This window comes from Lactuca serriola, chromosome 8 (assembly GCF_051521515.1).
Source record: "Lactuca serriola cultivar US96UC23 chromosome 8, Lser_US96UC23_V15, whole genome shotgun sequence".
Lineage (NCBI taxonomy): Eukaryota > Viridiplantae > Streptophyta > Magnoliopsida > Asterales > Asteraceae > Lactuca > Lactuca serriola.
The window spans coordinates 282,310,491-282,332,562 of NC_136415.1; the positions used below are offsets into that span (position 1 = coordinate 282,310,491).

Below are 22,072 nucleotides of genomic sequence, written 5' to 3' on the forward strand. Positions count from 1 at the left end.
GTAAACTCAAAAGTCAAACTTGAAAAGTCAAACTTAAAAGTCAAACCGAAAAGTTAAATTTGAAATTTTAAAGGTTAAACGAAAAAGTCAAAGTTTGAAATAAAAGGTCAAACTTAAAAGACAAAATCAAAATTTTAAATAAAAATAAAAAATAAAAAATAAAAAATAAAGGTTAAATTTTTTTTTATTATATTATTATTATTATTATTAATTTTAATTAATTAAAATTTTTTTAAAAAAAAAAATGAAAAAGGAATTTAAAATTAAAAGGAATTGAATTATGGGTTAAAAGTGTCAAAATAGGAAAACTTGTTGCGAGAAAGACGGGTTATGAATTAAATGGGGAAGGAATATATCAACTTGTGGTCTAGAGGAGTTGGTAAGGCGCTGGACTTCTATGGGTGAGACTCGAGTTCGAATCCTGGCACCCCCTAATCCCGTTTCGATTTTTAAGAAGGCGCTGATGCGAGCTGCTGTTAGCCGAGCCGCAACTTCCGTCCACCAAGCCAAGACCGCAAACACCGACCGCAAATATCCGGCGGTGAACTGTTTCCGGCCGTAAACTCCGAAACCCTAGCCGCCACCGACGAGAAACCCTAGCCGCAAACACGAACTCCGCCGCCGGCCGTGACCTGTTTCAGGCAGTAAGCTCCGGCCGAAAACCCTTCAACGATTACGTGAAAACAGCGATTTTTCGACTTTAAAGTTCCAAAACTCGATCAAAAACCCTTTTTTATGAAAAACACGAAGAACAAACCCCTTTTATTTTTGCGAGATCTATCCAAAAACGCAAAAATATTTCGAAAATAAGATCAAATAATACTCCAAAATAGGTTTACGGCCCAAGAACTCGGTGTTTACGGCCGTAAGCTTGGACCGGAAACACCAATTATTCAGATTCCAGACGAAACAAAAAATCCTTTTGACTGATACAACCAGGCTCTGATACCAGTTGTAAGTCCCTAATTTGCCCGTGTATCAGTCAGATCCGTTTGATGGTGTGGAATTCCAATCAAACGGATGATGTCAGATAAAATAATAAGAGAAGGAGAAGAAGAATATTATGAATCTTGAATGTATTGATTAGAATTAAAGTTCCAGATACAAAAGATTCACACACATACGCTCCTTATTCTCTCTGGCCGTAAACTCCTTCTAGTTCATCAATCACTACTCTTCACCCTAACACCTCTATTTATACTAGGGAACATGGGCCGGAAACAAATGGGCCGTAAATGAGTTTACGACCGTAAGGTGTTTACGGCCGTAAACTCAGCCGTAAACTAGACCAAAAATTCATAAATATTACAGTAAAATACAATTGCCCAGAAAAGTAAAGTATAAACCATATTTTGACCCAACAAATACCACTATATTACCGATAATAATAGGTCATTAGCACGTAGCATGCCACGTGGCATGCCATGTGGCTGCTGACGTGGATTTTACTGTTTATTATGTACACATTATACCATTAAAGTATTTTTTGTACACATTATACCATTAAACTTTTTTTTTGTACACATTTTACCATTAATGTTATATAATTTATTGAAAAAAATATCATTTCAAAAAATACATATCATTACATAAAAGTAGGTTTCCCATCACCTGATGTGGATTTTACTGATTTTCTAAAGTTTAGTAAACTTATCATTATAAGTCATTTTCCTATCGGCAAACAACGACATAATTTCAATGCACTTTTTTAATCATCAACCATAATCAAGAAGAGGGGGGATTATAATTATAATAAGGTAACATGTACGAAATGTTTCATGAGTTTATAAGTGTGCCTTAAACGTAGTTTCCCAAGAAAATGACTTATAATAATATGTTTACTAGACATTAGCTAAAATAATGAACAATTGAGTATTTCTTCGCCGCTCCAGATAAAAGTCTCAAGTTCAAACCTTGTGGGTTTCATTTGATGTATGACCAACATAAATTCACAATGTAATTGTAAGAGAAAGTCCTTAGTATCATTGTAAAAAACAAACTGTTTCCCCCAAACCTTACAAAATCAGGGAGTCACAATAGTTAGGGGTGAGCAAAAACCGAACCGCAAACCCAAAAAACCGAAAAAACGGTATAATCCGAAACCGAAAAACCGAAATCGAAAAACCGAAACCGAAAAACCGAAACCGAAATGAAAACGGACGGTGCAGTTTTTAGTTTTGTAAAAACCGAAAATGTTCGGTGCGGTGCGGTTTCTAGTCTTGCAAAAACCGCAAAAAACCGAACCGCACCGAAAATATATATATATATATATATATATATATATATATATATATATTAAGTGTTGATATTTGTAAGAACGAAGAACTCATGACAATTAAAGTTTCTATAAACATAATTATCTATCTTATCAGAGAATGATTGTATATTTTTAAGCATACATATAGTGATATTTACAAGAACAAATAATGTTATTATATTTTTTAACATTTTAGTATTAAGAGTACTAGTGATGATAATATCATTTTTATGAATACATTAATTGCTACTATCGTATGTACCTGTGAAACAAATATTATATTTAATTCGTATTATATTCAAGCATTAGAAGCATGTTGGATGAGTGGTTATGTTATTTGATTTAAAAAAAAAGAGGTGGTTGTATTGGTTCATCTCGAAGATATCATTTGAGCTTTAATTTTTCCAGTCTTATAAGAGTATCGCTCATCACATTTGAGATAAAACATTCACCATTCTCACATTTCATATAAGAGAGTCAAGTCTATGGCTTTTAACTCACATCTTTGAGGAGTCGTAGATTGTTAGGGATGAAAAATTTGACGTTCCTCATCTCTACATAAAGTTTCTCAAAAAATGATTAAGACTTCTCATCCGAGTCAAAGTAACTCGTTGAGTTACCTGAGTTTTAGTAAAAAAGCAAAACAAAAACCAAATAAAAAAAACTGACAAAAAACCGCAAAGAAAAACCGAACCGCAAAAAACCGAATAAAAAACCGCAAAAACCGAACCACATAAAAACCGAACGGTGCGGTTTCTAAACTTTAAAAAACCGAAGTTGCGGTTTTCGGTTCGGTTTTGGCAAAAAACCGTACCGAACCGCACCATGCTCACCCCTAACAATAGGTGATGGAAAACCCATTTTATGTAAAAATATGTATTTTTTGAAATGATATTTTTTGAATAAATTATATAAGATTAATGGTAAAATGTGTACAAAAAGTTTAATGGTAAAATGTACACAAAAAAAAGTTTAATGGTATAACGTGTACAAAAAATAGTTTAATGGTATAATGTGTATATAATATACAATAAAATCCACGTCAGCAGCCACATGGTATGCCATGTGGCATGTTACATGGCTGGTGACCTACTATTACCGATAACATAATGGTATTTTTTGAACAAATGTGAAGTTTAATGGTCATATATGTCCAAAAACTATAGTTGATTGGTGATATGTGTACAAAAAAAAGTTCAATGATATTTTTTGTACAAGTCTAATACTTCGTTACCTTACAAGTCATTTTCTCTGAATACTTCAACATATTTTTGATATCATACAACTGAAATATCCTCCTTAATAAATGAAGGTTTTTTTGCCACATGTCAATCTTTCATGAGTTTTGACACTTGTCATTTTATGGTATTTTTAGAATAAATATTATCCACTTGTCAATTTTTTGTTTGTTTCAATTTTTAAATTTAATGTCATATACTTATATATATAACGTATTAAATATTATGTATATGATAGTATTAAATTGCAATAAATACATTTATTCCTTACTTATTTTAAAGTTATACATTAAAAAATATTTTTTATTTATACTTTAATGTTTAATCTTTTTTTAAATCAACCTGTGTAATACATGAGTCTTACATCTAGTCTCTTAACATGACACATATTCCAAGAACCCAAGAGATTTTATTACAAAATATATACCAACTGCCTAAAGCGACAAATACATCTTTGAATTATATATATTTTATGGTTAAAATATAAAAATACAATCTTTTCATGGTGCAAATAAAAGAAAAAATTGAGAAAAATAACAAAAAAAAATCTATGTGAGTTTACAACATTTATGCAACTTCAGAAACAAAGTGTAACTTACTATAACGATAAAAATTTTGCTCCTGCTAAAAATTATCGCTTTGCGTTCTCTCGACCAACGCTGTTGGCCGCGTCCCACACCGGAAAATTTCCGTCTCCGCCGTCGTTTTATCTCCGTTCCGGTCCACGGTATTCTTCCTCCGTTTATATCTGTCAAAATTTATCCCTACAGTCCTTGTATCATAAGCAATAATAAGGCCAAGAGAAAAGCCCTAATATACTGTCAAATGGACTTCCGATACGCGAGGCCGCCGCCTCCGCCACCTCCTTCTTCGGATCCCCACCAACGACCACCACAACAACCAGTTCCACCACCTCCAGGGACTTGGTATTCCGGTCAATTTCAGTACCACTCGCCGTCACCTCCTCCGCCACAGTGGGCTCAACAACCACAACACCCCGATCACCACCTTCCTCCTCCTTATGCGGTAGCTCCCCCTCCACCGATGCCGTATTCTTCAAACCCTTACCCCCTTCCTCCTAGACCTCATATGCCACTACCGCCACCACAACCTCATTATCCTCCTGTCAATCAGGTAACCCTAAATACTACTATACGTATCGCTCATGAATGTTAATATTTACATTGTCGAGGTTTTCGCGGATCGTGCTGTGATTTTCTCTACACTTTGTATGTTTCAAGTTTCGAGCATTGTTGTTTACTGATTGTTTATGATAGGAGTGGAGTAATACAAACTGGGGTCATCAAGGATGGGATCATTCAGGTTCGAATTTCTGTTTGTTGCTCACATCTGAGTCTACTGATCAGAGTATTAAAAAATGTGCTAATTCTGGTAACATTTTCCTATAGCAGCACATAACAAAAATGAAGATGATTGGGCTGCCAGGGCTAGAGCATGGGCAGCTTCAAAAACTGTAACAGATGATCAGCATCAGCATCAGCATCCACAGTTAAACCCTGCCACTCGACCAGAAGAAACAAACTACCAGGGTCAATATACCCAAAATTTGGATCCTCCTTACACAGAGTTTCAACAACATCCACTTCCTCCATCAAACTATCAACAATATCCATCTTCTTTTCCACCTCCACCTAGAACACCTGCAAACAATTTGCAGGAGCCATCGTCATTCACATCTGGATATGCATCGGATGGAAACTTTTCATATATTGCCAGAGATGGAAACTTGCGGGACCCAGCTGCTGCATTTCCTCATCAAGAACCTGCACCTACAAGTTTATCAGCACACCAGCAGGAGGTACCTTCTAGTTATTCTTCTGTTGCAGGTAATGAGTTAACTGATGTATTCGATTTAGCAATTGGAGCTTGTTCACAGAATTGCTTCCAATAGTTTTCTCCCCTTCCCCAGAAGTACATTGTCACTATAAGCTTCTTAGTTCATCAGCTTCTTACTTCTATTACGTTTATCTCCTCTTTTCTGTTCTAACTGCTGAAGTGATTTCTGTGGATATCATTTTCTACTCTCACCTCAACTTTGCAAATATGATTGCTTGAAAAAGTTTTATGGTTTATATGACCAACATAACTTGTAAGTAGTTGTTGATAATCTTACACACAGCTGACTTAAGACTGAAGAATGATATGTAATTTAGTCGAGTGAGTGACTTGAGACCTGTAGTGCTCTTTCGTATGGAAGAAACAGCTTTAGCTGCAATGAAGATTGGTTTAACTACCAAGTATTACAGTTTCCTTGTTATGTTTCGAATGAAGAAGATGATCTTTGAAGATTGTTTAGGATTTTTAAATGATGTGTTTTGCAGGATCATCAGTTGCTGGAAGAAACTAAAGGAAGAAGAGAAGTCAAAGTTGTGAATTTTTTTTTTCTTTTTACATTATCATATGGGACTAAACTTACTCGAATAACCGAAAAATCTTGTTTTTAAACTGTATGTTGCTAAAAGAAAAGAAATATTTGGTAAAGATACATAATTTGGAAGAAATAAACAATCAAATAAGTGGAGAAAGTCCGTATTCTATATTTTTCTTTTTCTTTTAGAAAATATCTTATAAGCTCTGTACTCTATCAATGGCTATATGAAACTTTTAACAACAGTCAACATTTCAGTGGATTGACTTCCTCATTTGAATGTCAGGAAAAGAAGATTCAAGAGAAACAAACGGGAAATTTTATCAACCATCACATCTACCTTTTGCTTCAGCTCCACAACATCAAATCCCACCACCAATATCTCCTAGAGATCGATTAATTTCCATTGAACAACCTCATTATTCATTTAGCAACCCATCTATTGACCCAACAACCGATCTTAGCAATCAACCTTTAGATTTTGGGCCAAGATTCAGTCATGATCATGACCCAACAGGGGCAATATCCACTGGTATGCACCTCACACCTTCATTTGGAAGATCAAGCTTCCAACCAACCATGGCATCTGGAAATGCAACTTTTCCCATTGGGGCATCAAATGCATTTCATGTAACAAGTGGCTTTCCTATTGATACATACGGGACCCCTGGGTTTCCTGAAAGAAATAAAAAGGTATAATATACAATATCATTTCTGCTGTTGTGTTGTTTTCTACTATGTATCTGAGATTGGAAGAGTATTTAGGTTTCAGTGCCAAATTGGCTTAGAGAGGAAATAATTAAGAAGAAAGCAGTAATTGGAACAGAGATTTCCAGGCAGGATACCGAGTCTAATGAAGATGAAGTTATGGAGGGATCTCTTGGGAAAGGAGATCAGGTGGATGGAAAAAGCATGTCTACAGAAGAAGAGGATGATGATGAGGTTTTATTCTGCAAATCCATTCCTTTGTTATTCCATCCAGAAAAACATTGCTTTATAGTTTTCATATATGTTACAGAAAGTTTGCAAGAGTGATGTTACTTTTCTGGTTTACTTTAATCATCCTCAAAACTGACATTTGTCTTCATTTTTCTGTGTAGGATTATGTGGAAGCAGCTAGAACAGCTGCAATAAACCAGGAAATAAAGCGAATCTTGACTGAAGTCCTTTTAAAGGTGCCCCAAATACATACTAATCATTCATCTATGATCTATGATCTTGCTTGTTTTTTGTACTAATTTAGTTGCTTACAATGCTTTTGAACAGGTCACAGATGAACTCTTTGATGAAATTGCAACCAAAGTTCTTGAGGAAGATGAACTTTCTGTGGAAGGTTTATTTATTTATTTATTTATTTATTTTTCTTATTTTCATTAGCTGTGATATTATTTATTACCTCATTGTAACATAATCTAGGTTTGTGGTTATGTAGTTGAGCATAAACCGATTGCTTCAAGTGATATGCCACCAGCAATTCCAACTCCCAAGTCTTCTTCTGCAAAGGTTCTACTAATTCCAGCTAAGACCAAAGGAACCGATGCCGATGATAGTCGGAATTCCAATTCCAGTTCACCTGGAGATGTTTTAGGACTCGGTAATTACGCTTCTGATGATGATGATGATGATGAAGAGAAAGAAGTCCAGAATCCGTCTTCCATAAATAGCAAGCCGACTGAGAATGGCAGTTCACATGTAGATGGTAGCAAGTTTCTTGAAAAGGAAAGTGATTCCCATGGAGTGAGCCCAAATGGTAAAACTTCTTCTCAGACAGATGCAGACCATGTCACTCAAGAACATCGGAATCATGATTCCGGTGGTGATGAGAAAGTATCAGATGACAAACACGAACTGTTTATTGATGGTATTAGTGACAAGAATTTATTACCAAATGATTCTCAAGGTAAGAGACACAGACATCACCTCTAGACAGAAGGGTAAAATAGTCATTTACACATTCATTCAGTCGAAAAAAGATACATTTTTTTGTTCATAAACACATCATTTATCCATTTAACACTTGGAAAAAAAAAGAAACAAGCCCTTAGTGATTGAACGATTTTGGTGTTTAGTCATTTTTGTTTTGTTTCTAGATAGAAGGTTAAAATAGTCATTTACTCTCATTTGGTGTCCAAAAAAGAAACAATCTTTGTTCTTACACACATCATATAATGGAAATGGAAACACGCCCTTGGTGATTAAAACAAAAATGTTTTTGACTATTTAGAAAAACCGTTGGTTTTGATAACAGGGAAAAATACGGATAAAAGAAAGTTGGATAGTAAAGACTACAATGGTGAGGTGGATGCAAATGCAAAGGTAGATGAGGATGAAAAAGAAAAAGAAAAAAACACAAAGAAGGGAAATAAAGATGATAGAAATGGTAATAAAGATAAAATAAAGGATCAAAGGTTTAGCAAGAGTGAGAATAAAAAAGAAACAGAAAGGGAAAGAAGATCTCATGGGAAAGAAGATGGTAGAAAGCGAGAAAGAACAAAAGATGAAAAGAATGAAAGATCAAGTAAAAGTAGGCACAAAAGACATCATTCTCCTTCAAGTGACACTTCTTCAGATGACTCAAGAAGGTATTTATTTCATTTTTGGAGCTTAAAATTTATTTATAAACATTAAGTCAAAACATCCACAATTGTTAACCCCTTGAAATAAACATCTTCTTCAATGCAAGGCTTTTTCTTATTAGTCATCATCTGTTTGAAATGTTCTACAATTATAAACCCCTCCTCTAATCACAAATTATATTTGATATTGGTGTTATTTTGATCAACAAATTTGCAGAGTTATAAAGAAACAAATATAAAAATATTCTTTGGGCGTTACGTTTGTTTTCTTTTTCTTCAAAATTTTGATATCGGTGTCATTTTTTATCATCTTGATGAATGCTCTCTAATGATATAAAAATATATGTATATTCTGTTTTACATTGCATATTTAATAAAATATATTAGTTAGTCAAAAAAATGAAAATTTTATTGAGAATACAAAACTAGAAATGAGTTTGTTTGAATGAATTTGGTACATTGCAGAAAGGTGCATTCTAGAAGGCGCAATTCATCACCATCTCCTGTGAGATCAAGAAGGTACTTATTATTTAATTAATCTTAACATTATAAATTTATAATTTTCTAACTCAAATTGAATAGGTAATATTTACCTTTTTTTTTTGTCCTAAGTTTCTTATGCTTGCATATCATTTATTAGGAACAATAGTATTATTACCTTTGGTATATGAGGGATTTCAACACTTATTTTTGGAGGGTATAATAGTAATTAGGCGGCAAAATATGCAAAAGTGTTGATAGGTTTTTTGCATATTTACATTTAGTGAAAAGGGTATAAACGGAAATTATTACCTTTTATATATATGACTCTCATTCATTGGCTTAGCATGGGATGTTTGATTTCTAGACAAGTGTCAAGGTCTCCACCTAGCAAGCGTTCTCAGCACAGGCATAATAACTATTCTTCTCTTGAAACCACCAGGTATGTCAATTGTCAATTGTCAAAGTCAAACATACATTACATTTTGACTCTCTAATGGTCAAACATCTTGACTTTTAACCTCAAACATTTTGACTTTCCAGTCCCCTATTGGTTTATGAACGAACTGGTTTATATTTTTATGCAGGGAAAGGAAGCGCTCAAGATCCAGGTCACGAAGAGGATAGTGTAAAAAGGGACTATGAACATATGTTGTAATATGCAATTATTTTTTTTGATGTCCTAATCATGAAGCTAGGTTTTATAAACTCCTTATTTCTTGTACTTGATCTTGGAACAAGTTTGTGAATTGTGGTTTCACCTGGATTTTGCATATTGGGAAATGTATTAGTGTAGTTGTAATCCTTCATTGCATTTGTTAGCTTTATGTGTTGGGGGTTGAATATAATATTTCAAACTTCAATGTAGTTTCTTATTAGTAAACTCATTATAGTGAATGTTTAGGTTTTGTTGTGTAATAAACACTTAGCAACATGGTTGATAAGGTTTGAAAAGTCGCCATAAAGTGAAACTTTGAATACAACTTAAAATTTGAGAATATTCGAGTTCAAAATCATTGTTGTATTGTTAAGGTCCTCATTGTATATGATTTATGTTCTTATTCTTCATTGCACCCACTAAAAATATCTACTTGTAATCTCTGGTTTTAGTGTTTATGGCAAATGGTATTAGTTTCAACTTTTAAAGATCATTGTAGGCACTCGATTGAAAAATATATCTAAAGCGTTTAGCAACAAAACCCAAAATCCAATAAGAACGAGTTAAGGATAAAGTTAGATGTAGACGATTGCTTCCATCCAGAGGTAAAGAGATTGCATCCACAAATGGCCTTGGTGTATGGAAACATGAGCATGAAATAGAGCATAAAGGGCAAGGGAAATGAGCATATATTGGTAATAAAGTAGAAGGGAGTGGGAGTAAGTAAATGCATGCAATAAAACGTATACAGGAACAACTCCCTTTTAGGCATGTAGATTTGATTATTGAATATTCCTTATGTGACATTTTTAAAAGTACGGGGTGTCAACTTTCTTTATGATAAACTTCAAGGATGGAGCTAGAAATATTATACAGAAAATGGTCAAAGAAGGTTTGACCCGGCGACTGCGTGTTAGTGGGTGGGGTGACGCCCACTCAACGTCAAGTCTCACATGTTTCTTGCTCGGTTGCTCCTCCACCAACGCCTTTTCCGGCGGCTCTGGTGGTGGATTTCCCACCAAAGAAGCTTCACATTTCCGTTAAAGCTTCTCTTTTTCTCCTGTTCACACATTAAACCCTTCTTCCCCGTGAAAAATGAAGGTCTATTCTCCTCTTTTATACAAGTATACAACAAGAAGTTCGATTAAGAAAAACCCCAATTCAATTCTTTTTTTTGTTTATCGTAATAAGCCTTTAAATAGTTTTTTCTTCGATTCTTGGTTTTTGATCAAAGCCATTTCAAATCTTAGATGGTTTGTTGGTTTTGAAATCCACGCGCCTGTTAGGGAAGTTGGAGGCAGAATCAAAATCGTGCCTTCTGAGATCATATTACCCTATTTTTTATGGGGCAAGAAGTCAAACAAGAGGGGAAATCGCAATTAGAGTGCATAGGGTTTCCCTCACAACTCACAAGCAGCCGTCTGTAAGGCTTCCCCCATTCCCTTTTTCGTGTAGCTCAGGTGAACAACTTTTAAATAAGGGTAGGCTTAAGAAATCACCCTTACCCAAGCTGGAAGTAGTCGACGTCAACCTAAGAAGTGCTTTTCATTAACGATCAAGAATTTGATTTTAATTCATCTTGTTTTGGTCTAAAAAATGGTGAACTTCCATTTACAAACACTAAAACTTGGATTGATTTTGGTTTGGCTATGTGGGTTTATCTTGATTTCGATTTCCTTCTATGCCACTACTCAAATTTTACCTTCTTCTTCTTCCATGAAAGAGCACATCAATAACCTCACCAGTTCAACGAGGCCCACTGTTACAATATTTACAGCTGTTAGGCCTTTTAGTGGCTCAATTGGGAGAAAACAAACTTTAGCAATCAGATCATGGCTTGGTTTATCACAAGACATTAGGGTTGTTCTCTTTAGCAAAGATCCTTCTGTTTTCTCTTTTGCAGGTTCTTTTGGCTATGGTTCTAGGGTTTCTGTAGAACCCACCATTGATTTCACGTAAGCCCTTTTCAATTCGGTTAATTAATTGCATTAGAAAGTAAAGTAGTTTGTGCTCATGTTTGTTTTAGATTTTGTGCTTTCAAAAACTACAAACAAAGTGTATATTATAGTGATTGTTTATGCCCTAAAACATGACAATAGTAAAGTGCAGGGGTTTAAATAAATGAAGAAAATACAGTACATTGCCTTAAGAGAAACATAAATAAAATGTAATGTCTTATTATTATTTATGTGTTTAGGTTTTTAGGTACTCCATTTTTTCACTCAATGGTTGCAAGAGCACAAGCATCAAATTCTGATATATCTGTCCTCATGGATTCTGAAACTATTCTTTTACCAGACTTCTTTTCAACATTAAGTTATGTTCATAAACTTGATCATGATTGGCTCTTCATTGCTTCATCAAGAAACGTCTCAGATTTCCCATTTCACTTGGATGTAGATGGAAAACATTGGCTAGGGGACAACAATAAAATGGTTAAAATGGAAAAGGTAGGAAAACAACAACAAACTTTGAACCGAATGAAAAAGAAAAACGTTATGATTATATCAACATCTTTTAAAATGGTGTTTAGAAATGCAAATTTATAATAAATAGTTTCAAATACTATCTTTGTACCATGTTTTTTTACAACCGATTATCTGATTTTGATTATTCAATCAGTTGCAGGAGTTTCTTTCTAATGGGAAATGGGAACATTGTGATGACAAGAAGACAATCATTGCTTGGAATAATGGAGAGCTTCCTTTACATAATGGAGTTCTTCCACCATTTTTATATGGGAAAGGTTTCCACACCCTTTGGATGATCAACGAGGCTTTATCTTCCAACTTTAGGTTTGTATTTGATGCCAGCTGGACAATCTCAAGCTTCTTTATCAATAATATTTACAACAATGCCACTATAGAAGCAAGAAACTGGGAAAATGTTGGAAATTCCCATTTGGGAGCTTTCTATGGATCATTATTCTTCCATGAAGACCATTACAACTACTCCAACTTGATCAAACTTTTCAAATGCGACAAACATTATCATTTTGGAAGCACTATAGACGACATAGTTTATCCATTAGGGGTATTTCGGTCAAGTAAACATACGAAGCTTTCTACTTGTTTCGACAAATTAAAACCAAAGGGTAACACGGGTTGCTCAACAAAGAATCAGTTGATGTCATTAGAACCGATATCACTTCCTTTCTCTTTAGAGCTTCTTCTATCCACACGTGCTGACCAAAATAAGACAATTGTGTTAGCAGTTGCAGGATATAGTTATAAAGATATGTTAATGAGTTGGGTATGTAGACTACACCTCCTTAATGTCTCCAATTTTGTGGTTTGTGCCCTTGATGATGAAATATACGATTTCTCTATCTTGCAAGTGAGTTTCTTTATGTTTGTTTACTTAAAAAGTTTGGATCTTTTTACAATTTTAGGGTGTGTCTGGTTGTATGGAATGGAATGACAAAGGAATGGAATGGAAAGGGTAGTAAGTAGAATAAGCAAGGTAATGGAATGAGTCATTACATTCCATGATTATTATTGGTTGGCCTATAAGAATGAACATTAACAAAAAAGAAGAAATCATAATTCCATTCCATGTGTTTTTCCATTCCTATGGAATGAACCATTCCATACCTTCCATGATTCCATCATACCAAACACTACCTGAAGGTTATATATATGTTATGTAACTCGATTTTTTGTTCTTCTATAGGGATTGCCTGTTTTTAGAGACAAATTAGCTCCAAATAACATCAGCTATGATGACTGTCACTTTGGAACAAATTGCTTTCAACGGGTAACTAAAGTGAAGTCAAGGGTAGTTTTGGAAATTCTGAAGCTGGGATATAACTTGCTGATGAGTGATGTTGATGTTTATTGGTTTAAGAATCCTTTGCCACTGCTTACTACTTTTGGTCCTGCAGTTTTCTTGGCTCAATCAGATGAGTACAAAATCACAGGTTTGTGTTCCAAGCAATATCTGTTCATAAATTATCATCTTCTCAAATTAAAATTACACAAATTTTTTTATAACCTTGATGGGTCATCAAAAAGATTAAATTTTGAGAAAACCCATACAATTTAAAATAAAAAGTAGTTTGGTTGACCTCAAAAAGATTACATATATGAATGTTTTTAAGGGTTCTTTTTGTAATCTTTGCAAGCTTTCTATGCTTTTTACTTATACTTAATTTGTTGATTACTTTATATGTAGGGCCAATAAATTTGCCTAGACGTCTAAATTCTGGCTTCTATTACGCACACTCAGATAATTCAACAATTGCTGCTTTAGAGAAAGTAGTAAAACATGCATCTTTATCAAATCTTTCAGAGCAACCAAGTTTTTATGATACTTTATGTGGGGTAAACGGATCCAACCGTTTAGGTGATGACATGTGTCATGAACCCGAAACAAATCTGACCATTCGTTTCTTGGATAGAAACCTCTTCCCAAATGGGGCCTACCAAGATTTATGGGACTTGAATAACGTTTCATCAACATGCATGAAAAAGGGTTGTTTTGTGCTTCATAATAATTGGATTAGTGGGAGACAAAAGAAGCTAGAACGCCAGGTGTCATCTGGCCTTTGGGAGTATGACATCAGCATGAGGATGTGTTTGCAGACATGGCAAAGATCCAAATCCATAAGTTATTTTTGAATTATATTCTTTAAACAAGATCATTGTTTGATAAGTTGGATGGATTTTCACAAATCACAAAGAGACATAGTGTTACATTGGTTTTATCAAATGAGCCGGCTATAGAATAAGCAAAAAGAAGAAAAAACCAAAGGGAAAGATTGATTCTTTTAGTGGCTTATATAATGTTGGAAAAAATTGGTGTCAAAGGGATTTTAGTTTCTTGAAATGATTAAGGGGTGTATAGGTTTACTCTTTGGATTGGAAAAAGATTCAAGAACACCACCAAAACAGGTGAAAGATGGTTCCTTTTCAATTGGGAGTAGCCAAAAATCAAGGGAATTTTGTGTAAGAGTTGTTCATGCAGGTGGAAAAGAAGATCTTTATGAAAAACCGGTTTCTGTTTCTCAAATAATGAAAAGATATCCAGGTATGATTGTTGCTTGGCCTGAAATTTTCAAGAATCCTCATGAAGCTGTTTTGTCATCAAGTGAGCTGCTTTTGCCTGGGCGAAAGTACTATTTAGTCCCTGTGACAACATTAAAGAAGTTGAAAAAGAAACACTCCTCCAAGAAGAAAAAGTCAACAGGGAAAAAGGGTCAAACTCAAACCGTTCCTCCAGATGAGTCTGATGATTCAGTGTGTTCAGCTAAGGATTACTATGTATCCAAGGAGAAGTGGTCAAGATTCTTGGTCAAGAAACACATTCGGTCAAACAAACCACCAGTTGTGAAGTCAAAGTCATGGAGGGGAGGATCTGATTGGGAGCCGAGTTTGACTTCCATTCAAGAACTCTCTCCTTGAACACATCGGTATGTAGTTTATCTGTTATTGTGAAACCTTTTCATCTTTGCTTTTATGATTCTAAATCACCAATGATGTTGTTCTAGTTAATGTCCTTGTGACCCGTTTTCTAGTTGTATGAAGGTTTATGTTTTGGAATGTGTTATTATGCTTGATTTAATGGTTAAGGTTTGGAACAACCGATAAAGGTTGTGTAGATATGTTGGAATTAACATTTTGATCAAATCATAGTGGAAGTTAAACAATAAAAGGGCTATAAACCCCTTCACATTATTCTATCAATGGCATGAGTTAGTTTATATTGCATTGTAAAGAAGCATTAATAGCAAACATAAGAAAAAAAAAATAAGGATCGAGTTCCAAAGAAAAAGGATAAATAGATGCCAAACTATAGAAACGATGGTTTCCAACATGAGGCAATCAATCATTGATTATATATCAAATAAAAGAAAAAAGTTGAGTAATTAATTAGTGTTTAATAAAGCCTCAAATTCGAATTATTATTTTTTGGATGTACACTCAAAAAATATTCGGCAAGAACTTGGTAAATAGCCACGTGTAGATGACAGCAAAGACGGCGCCAACTGGAATAGTAACGACCCATGAAGTAACAATTTCCCTCACAGTTTCCGCCCTGACACTATTAAGCCCTCTTGCAAACCCGACTCCCATAACTGCACCCACAAGAGTATGAGTAGCCGAGATAGGAAGTCCAAGTTTTGATGCAAAGAGTACAACCGAAGCAGCAGCAAATTCAGCTGCAAAACCTCGTGTAGGAGTCAACTCGGTGATCTTTTTACCAATCGTAGCTATCACTCTATACCCCCACATCATAAGCCCCGCAACAATCCCAAATCCACCCCACGCAAGAACATCCATTGGAATTACGATTTCGCCCCCCGTGGCACCCCCTTGTAATATCGAAAGAGCCGCAGCTAAAGGGCCTATCGCGTTAGAAACGTCATTTCCACCATGCGCGAATGACATGAAGCAAGCCGATAGAATTTGCATGTAGCCAAACACCCCGTAAACTATTTCCAATTGGGTGCCTGTGGGCCCCGCGATATCTGATAGGAAACCGATGCTTTTGGTTGTTGACTCTTCGTGTGACTCTTGTGGTGTTGAGTTTGACTTTGAGTTTGACTTGTCGAGGAGGTGACCGAGTTGTTTTCGGATGATGTTGTTGAATAGGAATGCGCCAAGTGTCCCACATGCTAAAGCTTGGGTGAATGCTATTGGGAGCGTGTTGCTTAGCGGAAAAGCTGCAAAAGTTATTGCTGTGACACCCACGAAAACAGCAATCGGTGCAGCTGCAGCCGCTGCTTGTCCGGGGTTTGGAGCACTGTAAACAAACTAAATATAACATAATGAGTTAGAAATGTGCAATAATGCGTGTAAACATGTGAAAAGTTCGGATTTTAGACGCCTTTTGTTACATAGGACAAGACAGAATAAAACAGGTTGTACTCTGTTTGACGTATATTGGACTGGACTGACACTGAGTGGAATCTTTGAAACGATACAATGTGCAAAAGACGTGAATTCACTCCACATGCAATCCTATCTAGCCTTATTACCCAAGATTTAGGATTTTTGATTCATGTATTGCATAAAGAGTTGTATGCATCAAGAAAAGGTTCAAGATTCAAGTATACATCAGGATAATGCTTGTAAAGTCACCTAAAAGCCTTCACTTGGGACATCATATATAGGTTGTTTGGATGTAGTTTTAAATTGATTATTGTTACTTAAAGTTGTAATATTTGATTTTGCGCATTGGCTATAGGTGATTATGATTAGTATTTGTTCTTATCGTGTATGGTCAAAACAATCAGATTTGGAGAAACACCTAGAAGTTGCTTTAAGAAAATAGGTTGTTGAGATAAATGTAAAATTGCCTACTTATCTCTAGCTTTAATATTATTTTTATCTAACTTTGGTTATGATTCTTCAAGTTGCAACAATCACGTTGTAAAAACACATCCAATCTCCCCGATAACTTCTAACTAGATGTCCAAGATTTAGGCATACATCAAGATAAAGTGTGCATCCTGACATCTCTATAGTTGTTTAGATGTGCATTTAAACTATAGTTGTTTAGATGTTGCAAGTACGTTGTGTTGTTCTATATTTAATCCTAGTTTTAATCGGTTGATTGTTTGATTCTTAAATAATTACTTCAATTCCAAAACACATTCAAACTCATCCATGATGTTTAATTATACGTACCCTACGGATGCATTTGTACACGAGGAAGGAAACTGCTGCACCCATAAGAGGCGATATAACCCAAGATGACGTCACCCTTGCTAATGAGCTCCAGAAAACCGCATCAGGTCCTCCATACACGAGCCCAAACCCAACCATGGACCCCACAATACAGTGTGTAGTCGAGACAGGTAATCCATAAAACGATGCAACCTGAAACCCAAAGGTCAACATGGTCAATGCAAGCCGATTTATGAGATCATTCTCATCTTCTTAGTGCTACTACTAGAATTAACAAGCATGCATGGAATGTAATCAATGTATGAATAGTAAAGAGGAAATTAAAGGGCGCGCGAAATCTTTACTTGTAACCAAGTACCCGCAGCGGCTAAAGACGATAATAGCCCTGCAAAAAGCAAAGCATCCTTCCCTTGAAAAACATTAGCAACAAGAATCCCTTTCTGCATTGTACTCGTCACATGCCGACCCATCAACAACGCGCCGGAAAACTCCAACACGGCGGCGGTCAGCACCGCCTGCCGGAGAGTCAAAGCCCCGGACCCCACCGATGTCCCCATGGCATTCGCCACATCGTTCGCACCAATATTCCAAGCCATATAAAACCCAAACAGAAGTGTTGCGTATGACAACAACTTAATCTTTAACCCCATTCCTTGAGCCAAAGATTTCATGATCAAAGGTAAAGACAAAGCTGCAACAGCTATGCAAACCGATATAGCAGAAGCTGTGTTGGAGGATATGTTAAAAGCTTGAGCCATACCAGGCAACGACTCACCTTCATCTTTAACACTTTCTTGATTTTCACCTTCACCTTCACCTTCTTGATTTTGAGCAAAAGATGATAAAGATGCAAAAGGGTGTGTGGATTTATGGTGGTTCTTGATGTTGAGAAGCGAAATTGTGGATTTGGGTATGTTGGAAATGAAATCTTTCTTGGTTTCGTAAGTGAAAGGTGCATGGTTTCTGTGTTTTGGTAGATAAAGGTTTGAATTGAGAAACAACAAGTTCGTGTTTGAATGTGTGATTGGGTTTCTAGTGGGAGAAAAACAGTAAGAAGAAGTAGTCATGGTTTATGGAATTATGGATAAATTTAGAGAGAATATGCTCTGATTTTTGTTTAAAGATCTAGCCGGTGGCCATGGAGAGTGGTGGTGTAGGGAGGAGGAGGGGTGGGAGGAGGAGGTGATTGTTTTCAAGTCCACATTGTGGTGGTTGTTGATTGTGGATTTTAGTTTGGATTTCTTGATTTGGTTCCTTTTGAAATGAGTGGTGGTTGTGTAACTTGAAGGCTGCACCACCCAAACACACACCCACTGTTGGTTTTTTTTTTTTTTTTTTTTTTTTTTCTTCAATATCTTTTTATACACACATGGTTTCTAATTCTTTAGTCAGTGTCATTGATTTTTTTTTGGCGAACTGTTGAGAGTCTGGATTTAAAAAAAATATGTTACAAATTAATTTTTTTTAGAGAAGTGATAGTTTATGGTTAAAAGTAAAATATAAGGTTTTAAAAAAATAAATCAATTCACATGTTTTCATGTGCGAAAGAAAATAAATTTACATGTTCCTATGGTTTGTAATATTTTCAAGATTTAATTTATGGAAAAAAGATTTCCAGTTGTAAAAGAACAATTCAAAATCTTGTCTTTTTTATATCAACGTTGTCATTGTTTTTGATTCTTTGCTAATGAAACTATACAGATTTTTATGTTTAGATGTATCAATCATATTCAATTTTCTCATTGGTAGAAGTATAAAGATATCCATGTTGAATGTCTTGTATTAATTATAATGGTCCCCTTATTGAAATTTATTTCAATCTAAAAGGACCAAGTTACCATTGTTTTCTTGGTGGCGTTGTTTTACTTTGAGAGTAAATTACGTGATTTTTGTTTGTGATAGATATCCTGTAAACATATAAAATGTTTGAGACGTTATGTTTATGTCCGTTTATTTATTAAATAAAAGAATATGAATAAGATTTTTTTGTTTGGTTGGTTAAAAAAATAAACATAAATAATAGTCTTGTCGTTTATTTACGTTCGTGAAAATTCATTTATGTTTGTTTATGCTTGTTAGTTTGTTTATGTTTTAGTATTTGTTTATGTTGGTTAATTTATGACATTATATATGTTGATCTTCCATGATGTTTTTAAATGATGACAAATCATGATTATCTTTAAGGTAAAATAATGCAATAAAGGTAAAATAATGCAATAAGTTGTTATTCATCATTCTTTTAATTGTTAATATGATGTTGGTGTTAATAAATTGTCTAATAATAGACTGTGAGTTTGTATGACAACGATTAAATATTCTACCAACTTAAAATTTAGACAAGATATATGGATGTGACGAGGTTAAATTATGAAACTTAATTTTCAAGTTTTATTTTCTAAAAATATTTGGATGAAGATGATATTTAGATTTTATTTTTGAGTTATTTTTGGATTTGGAAGGCTTTATATTATAGGATTTACGTATAATTATTTTATTTATGTATGGTTACTTGTTTTCATGCTTATGTTGTTTATATTTATATATGCTCATTTGTGTTCCTTAATTTATGTTTGTTTAACATTTTAACGAACAAACACAAACAAGGTAGTTGTTTTAAACAAACAAACACAAATATATATATATATATATATATATATATATATATATATATATATATATATATATATATCTATCTTTGTTTATATGTTCGTGTTCGTGTTCGCTTGTTAGATATGTTAAATTTAAACAAACAAAACATGAATAAACCTTGTTTGTGTTTGCCGTGTGGGATTTAACATGTTGAGGATCTTATATGATATTGTTTGGAACTTTAAGCAAATAAAACTTTACTTTCGATCATCAAAACAGTAAAAAATTAAAATTCCAAAAAAGCGTGTGCAAAAGTTGGAAAAAAGTGCGATATTTTATTTCCTTTTCTTTCGTAGACATTTAATCATTCCACGTACAACAAAAGCCAAATTTATCATTTTATTTATTCCCGTTAAATATCATTCTACTTTTGTTTTTACCAATCCTCATATCTATTTAAATGATGGCATGTGTATTATTAGATAGGAGGATTAAATGCTACATGTTTCTACCAATCCTCATACCTATTTAAATGAACATTAAATGTTATATATTTCACTATTTTATTTAATTGGATAGAAGGATGTATAGGAATAAAAGAAAAAGAATATTTAATTTCTCAACAAAAATTTGTTGAAAGCTTTTAATAGAAAAACTCGAATAACAGGCCTTTCTCTAGACATTTGGTGAATAATAGGCCTTTGTCTAAACATCCATTTTCCATGTTCTTTTTGGGCTTTTGCAAAATGTAGGTTTGCGATCCAAAATGTTAACATAAAAGCCACATAACATGTGTTTTTTAAACGGATCAGTTATATAGATTAAAACAAACTATGGAGCTAGAAAATATTTAAATGAAAATAAATATAATAGGGTTTTACATCCAAGTCATTCAACTAACCTTACGACATTTAAGACGTGTTTGACACGGAGCTTTTGGAAGCATATGAGAGCTTCTAGCTTTTAATCTTTGACAAAACGTTATAGTTTAAACAAAAAGTTTCGTTTGGCGGTACAAACGTTTTGCTTTTTGTTTAAACAAAATGCTCAAATCTAAAAACTATTTCATGTAGCGTTTAACAAAACGTTACTGAGCTTTTAAAATCAATTTTCATAATTACTTTTAAAATATATTTATGTATTTGTTTTTTAAACAATTGTCCTTTTATGTTTTACATATTTCAAAAGTTTCCGACTATTTTTGCCAAACACTCATATAACAAATAAAGTTACAACTTCTAGCTATCAGCTAACCGCTGCCAGCTTCCAGCTAACAACTACTTTTGCCAAACACACCCTTAAACATGAACCAATTTAGGAAATCGCCAAAATATTATCAAATAACATGTGTTTTCTTACCTTCCTTCTGCCAAAAGTGACGGAATTCCAATAGTACCAAACTACCCACCACATGGTTAAAAAGATGGCTTCAACCGCGTTCTCTTTAGCAACTTCAAGATATAGATACTCTCACAAACTTGATATGAAATTGTAATTGGGCAAAAATCCAAATCAAAACAATCAATCACTCGCGTCCATGACTGAAAAGGCACACCACAATCCAAAAGGATGTGATTTTCATCTTTTGGGTTATCCATATACAATGGACAAATTATACAATGCATATTAATTCAATTTTCGGACAACTCGATTTTAGTAGGTAAACGATTTAATAGTAGAGTCAAAGAAAATATTAACTTTTTTTAAAAATGTATTTTGACCATCCTGTATATGTATTGATATCACCTAATGTAGCACTGTTAATGTAATTATGCGTATCTACCAATATAAAGCTGATATTCTCGCCCAACTCCTAAATCTATGAATCTTCATTATCCGGAGAGACCCCGAAGCCAACATTATATTGGCAACAAACACAAGAGCCGTAGCTCCTTGGGTCCACCCGGAACCTCTCGTGCCATCGCCGTTTCCACAAATCCGCCTCCCGAACATCAAAACTGAAATATCCTAATCGAGCTAAAGTAAAAATAGCCCCATGAATGTGATTTTAAGCAGACCATCTCCAAATGTAATCGACCCATTTTCAACACAATTTTAAGTGAAGAATAATGAATAATTCCTATATCGTGAAGTTAATTTGTAGACCCCACATTACGAGAGCACACACTCTTGACTTTTAACAAAATTGAAGGCAATTCGAAACCCCTGTTAATAACTTGAATCGACTTAACTCAAAATCATACCTATTATTCAAAATATTCCAATATCAATTCCCCCTTTTTCCTTAGACGCT

At 34.4% G+C, this 22,072-nt stretch overlaps 3 protein-coding genes across 4 annotated transcripts; 2 read left to right on the plus strand and 1 right to left on the minus strand.

The window, feature by feature from the left end:
* The first annotated feature begins 4,082 nt into the window (after positions 1–4,082).
* On the plus strand, positions 4,083–9,749 carry LOC145065437 (cyclin-like protein). Of its 2 annotated transcripts, none has more exons than XM_079012423.1 (12): positions 4,083–4,629; positions 4,773–4,818; positions 4,905–5,342; positions 6,171–6,577; positions 6,650–6,826; positions 6,985–7,059; positions 7,151–7,217; positions 7,317–7,784; positions 8,133–8,466; positions 8,926–8,979; positions 9,308–9,382; positions 9,528–9,749. In XM_079012423.1, the coding sequence occupies exons 1-12, from the start codon at positions 4,321–4,323 to the stop codon at positions 9,565–9,567; spliced, it is 2,490 nt and encodes an 829-aa protein (XP_078868549.1). In that variant the 5' UTR covers positions 4,083–4,320; the 3' UTR covers positions 9,568–9,749. The 2 variants fall into 2 exon arrangements, with proteins under 2 accessions (XP_078868549.1, XP_078868550.1); XM_079012424.1 differs by having other exon boundaries at positions 4,908–5,342.
* Positions 9,750–10,497: 748 nt separating this feature from the next.
* On the plus strand, positions 10,498–15,160 carry LOC145065970 (Nucleotide-diphospho-sugar transferase family protein). The gene is made up of 5 exons (XM_079013102.1): positions 10,498–11,553; positions 11,796–12,048; positions 12,221–12,934; positions 13,271–13,517; positions 13,772–15,160. Exons 1-5 carry the CDS (start codon positions 11,195–11,197, stop codon positions 14,215–14,217), a joined length of 2,019 nt encoding a protein of 672 aa, XP_078869228.1. The 5' UTR covers positions 10,498–11,194; the 3' UTR covers positions 14,218–15,160.
* A 252-nt stretch (positions 15,161–15,412) lies between these two features.
* PHT2;1 (phosphate transporter 2;1) lies at positions 15,413–18,501 on the minus strand. Its single transcript, XM_079013103.1, has 3 exons — positions 17,574–18,501; positions 17,230–17,421; positions 15,413–16,353 (listed from the first exon to the last, which is right to left on the minus strand). The coding sequence occupies exons 1-3, from the start codon at positions 18,294–18,296 to the stop codon at positions 15,520–15,522; spliced, it is 1,749 nt and encodes a 582-aa protein (XP_078869229.1). The 5' UTR covers positions 18,297–18,501; the 3' UTR covers positions 15,413–15,519.
* Positions 18,502–22,072: the final 3,571 nt, after the last annotated feature.